Source organism: Salvelinus fontinalis, unplaced genomic scaffold, assembly GCF_029448725.1.
Source record: "Salvelinus fontinalis isolate EN_2023a unplaced genomic scaffold, ASM2944872v1 scaffold_1501, whole genome shotgun sequence".
Taxonomy (NCBI): Eukaryota; Metazoa; Chordata; class Actinopteri; order Salmoniformes; family Salmonidae; genus Salvelinus; species Salvelinus fontinalis.
Genome location: NW_026601710.1, coordinates 28,725 through 37,790, shown reverse-complemented (window position 1 = coordinate 37,790; position 9,066 = coordinate 28,725). Strand labels below are relative to the sequence as shown.

At 45.7% G+C, this 9,066-nt stretch overlaps 1 protein-coding gene across 1 annotated transcript; it reads left to right on the top strand.

Annotated features, from left to right (window-relative positions):
- The first annotated feature begins 795 nt into the window (after positions 1-795).
- Positions 796-8,849, top strand: LOC129849495 (UDP-GlcNAc:betaGal beta-1,3-N-acetylglucosaminyltransferase-like protein 1). The gene is made up of 5 exons (XM_055916326.1): positions 796-1,098; positions 2,664-2,763; positions 3,005-3,069; positions 7,134-7,199; positions 8,443-8,849. Exons 1-5 carry the CDS (start codon positions 991-993, stop codon positions 8,746-8,748), a joined length of 645 nt encoding a protein of 214 aa, XP_055772301.1. The 5' UTR covers positions 796-990; the 3' UTR covers positions 8,749-8,849.
- Positions 8,850-9,066: the final 217 nt, after the last annotated feature.

Here is a 9,066-nt window from a genome sequence, read left to right as displayed (position 1 = left end):
TCTATAGTCATGCCAGTGTATAACCCCTCCTGTCTGTCTGTCTATAGTCATGCCAGTGTATAAAACCTCCTGTCTGTCTGTCTGTCTCTAGTCTATAGTCATGCCAGTGTATAACCACTCCTGTCTGTCTGTCTGTCTCTCTCTAGTCTATAGTCATGCCAGTGTATAACCCCTCCTGTCTGTCTCTCTCTAGTCTATAGTCATGCCAGTGTATAACCCCTCCTGTCTGTCTGTCTCTAGTCTATAGTCATGCCAGTGTATAACCCCTCCTGTCTGTCTATAGTCATGCCAGTGTATAACCCCTCCTGTCTGTCTATAGTCATCCCAGTGTATAACCCCTCCTGTCTGTCTATAGTCTATAGTCATGCCAGTGTATAACCCCTCCTGTCTGTCTATAGTCATGTCAGTGTATAACCCCTCCTGTCTGTCTGTCTATAGTCATGCCAGTGTATAACCCTTCCAGTCTGTCTCTCTCTAGTCTATAGTCATGCCAATGTATAAAACCTCCTGTCTGTCTGTCTATAGTCATGCCAGTGTATAACCCCTCCTGTCTGTCTCTCTCTAGTCTATAGTCATGCCAGTGTATAACCCCTCCTGTCTGTCTCTCTCTAGTCTATAGTCATCCCAGTGTATAAAACCTCCTGTCTGTCTGTCTATAGTCATGCCAGTGTATAACCCCTCCTGTCTGTCTCTCTCTAGTCTATAGTCATGCAAGTGTATAACCCCTCCTGTCTGTCTCTCTCTAGTCTATAGTCATCCCAGTGTATAAACCCTCCTGTCTGTCTCTCTCTAGTCTATAATCATGCCAGTGTATAACCCCTCCTGTCTGTCTCTCTCTAGTCTATAGTCATGCCAGTGTATAACCCCTCCTGTCTGTCTCTCTCTAGTCTATAGTCATGCCAGTGTATAACCCCTCCTGTCTGTCTCTCTCTAGTCTATAGTCATCCCAGTGTATAACCCCTCCTGTCTGTCTCTCTCTAGTCTATAGTCATGCCAGTGCATAACGCCTCCTGCTGGCTGGATGATTGTCTGCAGGGGATTTTGAACCAGGACTACACTGGCTCTATGGAACTGTCTGTCTACGATGACGCCAGCACTGTGAGTTACTAGAATACTACTATAGAACTACTGCAGTCCTACTAATACTACTGCACTGTGAGTTACTAGAATACTACTATAGTACTACTGCAGTACTACTAATACTACTGCACTGTGAGTTACTAGAATACTACTATATTACTACTGCAGTACTACTAATACTACTGCACTGTGGATTACTAGAATACTACTATAGTGCTACTACAGTACTACTAATACTACTGCACTGTGGGTTATCAGAATACTACCACAGTACTACTACAGTACTATCAATACTACAGCAATGTGAATAATCAGAATACTACTACAGTACTACTAATACTACAGCATTGTGAGTTATTGAATGCTACTATAGTACTACTGCAGTAGTACCAATACTACAGCACTGTGAGTTATCAGAATACTACTACAGTACTACTACAGTAGTACCAATGCTACAGCACTGTGAGTTACTAGAATACTACTATAGTACTACTGCAGTACTACTAATACTACTGCACTGTGGGTTACTAGAATACTACTATAGTACTACTACAGTACTACTAATACTACTGCACTGTGGGTTATCAGAATACTACTACAGTACTACTACAGTACTACTACAGTAGTACCAATACTACAGCACTGTGAGTTATTGAATGCTACTATAGTACTAGTACCAATACTACAGCACTGTGAGTTATCAGAATACTACTACAGTACTACTACAGTGGTACCAATACTACAGCACTGTAAGTTATTGAATGCTACTATAGTACTACTGCAGTAGTACCAATACTACAGGACTGTGAGTTATCAGAATACCACTACAGTACTACTAATACTACTGCACTGTGAGTTACTAGAATACTACTATAGAACTACTGCAGTCCTACTACTACTACTGCACGGTGAGTTACTAGAATACTACTGCAGTACTACTAATACTACTACACTGTGGGTTACTAGAATACTACTATAGTACTACTACAGTACTACTAATACTACTGCACTGTGAGTTATCAGAATACTACGACAATACTACTACAGTACTACCAATACTACAGCAATGTGAATAATCAGAATACTACTACAGTACTACTACAGTACTACTAATACTACAGCACTGTGAGTTATCAGAATACTACTACAGTACTACTACAGAGTTACCAATACTACAGCACTATGAGTAATTGAATGCTACTATAGTACTACTGCAGTACTATTCATACTACAGCACTGTGAGTTATTGAATGCTACTATAGTACTACTGCAGTATTACCAATACTACAGCACTGTGAGTTATCAGAATACTACTATAGTACTACTGCAGTTGTACCAATATTACAGCCCTGTGAGTTATTGAATGCTACTATAGTACTACTGCAGTATTACCAATACTACAGCACTGTGAGTTATCAGAATACTACTATAGTACTACTGCAGTTGTACGAATACTACAGCACTGTGAGTTATCAGAATGCTACTACAGTACTACTACAGTAGTACCAATACTACAGCACTGTGAGTTACATACGTGCGTGTATGGGTTGTGTGTGCGTGGTTTTGTGTGTTTTGTGTGTCAGGATGGTTCCAGAGCGATAGTGGAGGGATGGAGGGAGAGGCTGGAAAGGAGAGGTGTTTCCATGGTGATCTCTGGCCATGACTCCGCCCAACCCAGGGGAGGTAAGTGTACGAACGCAAGGTGTGTGTATGAGAGGTGTGTGTGTATGAGAGGTGTGTGTGTATGAGAGGTGTGTGTGTATGAGAGGTGTGTGTATGAGAGGTGTGTGTATGCGAGGTGTGTGTATGCGAGGTGTGTGTATGCGAGGTGTGTGTATGCGAGGTGTGTGTATGCGAGGTGTGTGTACGCGAGGTGTGTGTTTTGTAACAGACCCCATGTTGTTCTCCTCTGTCTCTCCTCCAGTGGGTCATGCCAAGAACCAGGCTGTGTCTCAGAGCTCTGGAACCTACCTCTGCTTTCAGGACGCTGTGAGTCACAACGTGTTTATGTTAACCTGTCTCCTGTGTGTTTGTGTGATAATGTGTGTGTCAGTATGTGGGAGAGGGAGGCGGAGTGAGAATGTGTGTGTGTGTGTGTGTGTGTGTGTGTGTGTGTGTGTGTGTGTGTGTGTGTGTGTGTGTGTGTGTGTGTGTGTGTGTGTGTGTGTGTGTGTGTGTGTGTGTGTTGTAGAGGTCTGGAGGGAGTCATCGTCATGCTCGAGCTGCTGCTGTCTGACACATCTGGGCCACGTTTAGTAAGACACACACACACACACACACACACACACACACACACACACACACACACACACACACACACACACACAGGCTATATAACAGGTGGGTACTGTATCAGAGTAAATGTTTGACAGAGCTGTCAGAATAACATGAGTACTGAGACTCCAGTCTGTGTGAGTGTTTGTGTTAGAGTGTGTGTGTGTTACACTTAGTAATTGCTAAATGAGCCTAAGCTCCACTCCACTGCATGTTACCGGTGTAATGTCAATGGGCGAGTTTGTTTTTCATGGCCCGGTGCCAGAGGTGGGCAGAGTTTTTACATTTCAGACCATTCCATTGGCGCGCATCTGAGAGCCAGAGAACCAAAGCACTAAACAGAGACATCGCAGCCAGGGACACACACACACACACACACACTCGGATATGCTCTGGCTTGTGACGCACGAAAAATACAAAATATGAAAATGGAACTGAATTATAGTCACGAGTTCTGGCCCCCGCCGTGTGTGTGTGTGTGTCTAAGATGCCTGGGGCTGTTCTGTGCCCCAAAAAAAGCATAATTCCTGAAATGAGACTCTTTCTTATCCCGACTGGGCTGAAACAGAGTTGAAAGAAAACGGTGATAACATCAGACCTAGAAATATAATGAAATGGTCAAATAGAGTTCATTATCTCTCTAAATATTATCCTCTCCGCCCTCTCAGAGTTTAATAGAATGAGTCAGGGAGATCCGAAGTAAAAACATTTTTTGGGGGTGGGGTGTCTCATATCGAAATCATTGGCTGAGCCTCTGGACTGAGAACAGGAAGTTAAATGTATTGAGCTTATTAGAATAGTAGTTAAGTTGAATTAGTTTCTCCATAATCCATGAAGAGAATGAAGCAGTGAGTCCTGTTTCCTGAAGAAGTAACGCCTGTTTCTGTGCGCCTGTTTCTGTGCGCCTGTTTCTGTGTAGCCAGTTAGTGTGCGGAAACGGTTAGCGTGCGGATACGGTTAGCGTGCAGAAACGGTTAGCGTGCGGATACGGTTAGCGTGCGGATACGGTTAGCGTGCGGAAACGGTTAGCGTGCGGATACGGTTAGCGTGCAGAAACGGTTAGCGTGCGGAAACGGTTAGCGTGCGGAAACGGTTAGCGTGCAGAAACGGTTAGCGTGCGGATACGGTTAGCGTGCGGAAACGGTTAGCGTGCGGAAACGGTCATTTCTAAAACCTTCCCAATTAAATGTTGACTGTAAAGTAGGCCACCTGGCAGAATGATATCGTTATGATTTCTATCAATGCGGTGGGCATTTGTTTTACAAACTCTCCCATCACATGTACACTGCTACTAGAACCGCTATAGAGACACCGCTAACCAAACACAACAGTGTCTCTCTGGGGCACAATTCAATTAAAGGGCAGCTACTCTTGAACTCTCCTGATGTGGTTTAACAGTTGTTGTGGAATTAGAACACTCAATTTGGTGTTTGTCCCATTTTGTGAATTCTTGGTTGGTGAGCGGACCCCAGACCTCACAACCATAAAGGCCAATGGGTTCTATAGCTGATTCAAGTATTTTTTAGCCAGATTCTAATTGGTATGTCGAATTTTATGTTCCTTTTGATGGCGTAGAAGGCCCATCTTGCCTTGTCTCTCAGATCGTTCACAGCTTTGTGGAAGTTGCCTGTGGCGCTGATGTTTAGGCCAAGGTATGTATAGTTTTTTTGTGTGCTCTAGGGCAACGGTGTCTAGATGGAATTTGTATTTGTGAGACAGTCTGATGAGTTATCCCTCCCTCTCTCCCTCTGTAAGTACTACTCTGTCTATCTAGAGCCCAGGGAGAGTACAGAGTACAATCTCTTGCTGAGATTTACTGTCAGGGCCCAGGTCTGGCAGAATCTGTGCAGAAGATCTAGGTGCTGCTGTAGGCCCTCCTTGGTTGGGGACAGAAGATCTAGGTGCTGCTGTAGGCCCTCCTTGGTTGGGGACAGAAGATCTAGGTGCTGCTGTAGGCCCTCCTTGGTTGGGGACAGAAGATCTAGGTGCTGCTGTAGGCCCTCCTTGGTTGGGGACAGAAGCACCAGATCATCAGCAGACATTTGACTTCAGATTCTAGTAGGCTGAGGCCGGGTGCTGCAGACTGTTCTAGTGCCCTCGCCAATTTGTTGATATATATGTTGATATATATGTTGAAGAGTGCGGGGCTTAAGCTGCATCCCTGTGTCACCCCATGGCCCTATGGAAAGAAGAACCTCACACTTGTTGTTTGTGAACATGGGTTTCATAATGTCCAATGTTTTTCCCCCCAACACCACTTTCCATCAATTTATATAGTAGACCCTCATTTCTGGTTTTCTCTCTCTTTCTCTCTCTCTCTTTCTCTCTCTCGCTTTCCACATCTGTCTCTCTGTCTCTCTCTTTCCACCTCTGTCTCTCTCTGTCTCTCTCTCTCTCTCTCTCTCTCTGTCTCTCTCTCTGTCTCTCTCTCTGTCTCTGTCTCTGTCTGTCTCTCTCTGTCTCTCTCTCTGTTTCTCTCTCTCTCTGTCTCTCTGTCTCTCTGTCTCTGTCTCTCTCTCTCTCTGTCTCTCTCTGTCTCTCTCTCTCTCTCTCTCTCTCTCTCTCTCTCTCTCTCTCTCTCTCTCTCTCTCTCTGTCTCTCTCTCTGTCTCTGTCTACCTCTCTCTGTCTCTCTCTCTCTGTCTACCTCTGGTGTGTTATGTCTGATGTGTGTGTTATGTCTGATGTGTGTGTTATGTCTGATATGTGTGTAAGTGTTGATTCTGAACATGTCTGTTTAGATCCTCTCTGAAGGTCGTGACCTCCCGGAGTGCTCTAGTCATAACAAACACACTGTTAAACCCATCAACACGCCTTGAAATGTTTGTGAGAGAGCTAACCTTGTGTGTGAGAGAGAGAGCTAACCTTGTGTGTGAGAGAGCTAGCTAACCTTGTGTGTGAGAGAGCTAGCTAACCTTGTGTGTGAGAGAGAGAGCTAACCTTGTGTGTGAGAGAGCTAGCTAACCTTGTGTGTGAGAGAGCTAGCTAACCTTGTGTGTGAGAGAGCTAGCTAACCTTGTGTGTGAGAGAGCTAGCTAACCTTGTGTGTGAGAGAGCTAGCTAACCTTGTGTGTGAGAGAGCTAGCTAACCTTGTGTGTGAGAGAGCTAGCTAACCTTGTGTGTGTGAGAGAGCTAGCTAACCTTGTGTGTGAGACAGCTAGCTAACCTTGTGTGTGAGACAGCTAGCTAACCTTGTGTGTGAGACAGCTAGCTAACCTTGTGTGTGAGACAGCTAGCTAACCTTGTGTGTGAGACAGCTAGCTAACCTTGTGTGTGAGAGCTAGCTAACCTTGTGTGTGAGAGCTAGCTAACCTTGTGTGTGTGAGAGCTAGCTAACCTTGTGTGTGTGAGAGAGCTAGCTAACCTTGTGTGTGTGAGAGAGCTAGCTAACCTTGTGTGTGTGAGAGAGCTAGCTAACCTTGTGTGTGTGAGAGAGCTAGCTAACCTTGTGTGTGTGTGTGAGAGAGCTAGCTAACCTTGTGTGTGTGTGAGAGAGCTAGCTAACCTTGTGTGTGTGTGAGAGAGCTAGCTAACCTTGTGTGTGTGTGAGAGAGAGCATGCTAACTGTAACTGTGTGTGAGAGAGAGCATGCTAACTGTAACTGTGTGTGAGAGAGAGCATGCTGACTGTAACTGTGTGTGTGAGAGAGAGCATGCTGACTGTAACTGTGTGTGAGAGAGAGAGCATGCTGACTGTAACTGTGTGTGAGAGAGAGAGCATGCTAACTGTAACTGTGTGACAGAGAGAGAGCATGCTAACTGTAACTGTTTGTGTTCCAGGATGATGTGATGATGCCTCAGCGAATACATCTCCAATACGAGGCCTGCCTCTTCAACTCTACCTCTGTAAGTACCACTCTGTCTATCTAGAGCCCAGGGAGAGAGTACAGCTCTAGTCTGATGAGTTATCCCTCCCTCTCTCCATCTCCTCCCTCCCTCTCTCCATCTCCTCCCTCCCTCTCTCCATCTCCTCCCTCCCTCTCTCCATCTCCTCCCTCCCTCTCTCCATCTCCTCCCTCCCTCTCTCCATCTCCTCCCTCCCTCTCTCCATCTCCTCCCTCCCTCTCTCCATTTCCTCCCTCCCTCTCTCTCTCCATCTCCTCCCTCTCTCTCTCCATCTCCTCCCTCTCTCTCTCCATCTCCTCCCTCCCTCTCTCCCTCTCTACCTCTCCTCCCTCCCTCTCTTCTTCTCCTCCATCTCCTCCCTCCCTCTCTTCTTCTCCTCCATCTCCTCCCTCCCTCTCTCCTGCTCTCCCTGTCTACTCTAAATGATCATAACAGACAGGAAAACCTTAACATTCTGCATGTCTGGAGTTCCCCAAATTCCTTCTGTCCTGTGTAGTGGGGTAGTGTTTCTGATAGAGTGGTGTGGGTGTATATTAAGGTGTGTCTCAGTGTGAGCTGTGGGGTTACAGGTCAAAGGTTAGGGGGTCATGTGTAGTAGGTGGGGGGGGTTGGCATGGCTAGAGAGAGAGGGACCGAGAGATAATAGAGAGAGAGACACAGAGAGTGAATGGGGAAAAGGGAAGTAAGGTCATGTGGTTTTCTCTGCTTATTTGCCCTTTGAACTGTGTGGGTGTGCAGCAGACAGGGTGTAGAGAGGAAGGGAGAGGGATTGGTTCAGCTATGTGGAATGATAATATGGGTTGACTTTAGGGTTGTTTTACATCTCCACTGGTAGATCATTCCTCTCTATCTGTCTGGTAGATCATTCCTCTCTCTCTGTCTGGTAGATCATTCCTCTCTCTCTGTCTGGTAGATCATTCCTCTCTATCTGTCTGGTAGATCATTCCTCTCTATCTGTCTGGTAGATCATTCCTCTCTCTCTGTCTGGTAGATCATTCCTCTCTATCTGTCTGGTAGATCATTCCTCTCTATCTGTCTGGTAGATCATTCCTCTCTATCTGTCTGGTAGATCATTCCTCTCTATCTGTCTGGTAGATCATTCCTCTGTCTGTCTGGTAGATCATTCCTCTGTCTGTCTGGTAGATCATTCCTCTCTATCTGTCTGGTGTGTTTGTGTGTGAGTGTCTGTGTTGATCACATGTATCTAGTAGATCACTAAGAGATATGTCTGTGTTTCTCTCAGTTGATTGGCTGTCAGGTCCGCAGGGATCCAGAGGGATCTACTGAGCGCTACACACGCTGGATCAACAACATCAGCCAGGACCAACTCAGCACCCAGGTAACACACACTCAGGATGTGTGTGTATGTGGGAGTCGCGTGCCAGGCAGTGGCCAGGTCCGATGGAAACAGGATGCGTACCGGGAGCCTGCAGTTTACACACACACACACACATACACACACACACACACACACACACACACACACACACACACACACACACACACACACACACACACACCCAAGGAAGCAGGAGGACCGCTTGTGTAAAATTCCAGAATTGTTTTACCTACATTTGTGTGTGTGACTGAGAGAGAGATGACTCCTGGCTTTAGGATGGGCTGGTATCGCGCAAAATTCCCAGGTTTTCCAAAGATCCCAGTTGGAAGATTCCCGGAATCAGGAGAGAATAAGAATCTTCCAACCAGGAATTTTCTGAAAGTTGGCTGAATTTTGCAACCCTAAATACTTGAGTGGAAGTAAAGCTCTGTGATTCAGCTCTAACTCAGTGGGAGGAAAGTAAAGCTCTGTGATTCAGCTCTAACTCAGTGGGAGGAATGTAAAGCTCTGTGATTCAGCTCTAACTCA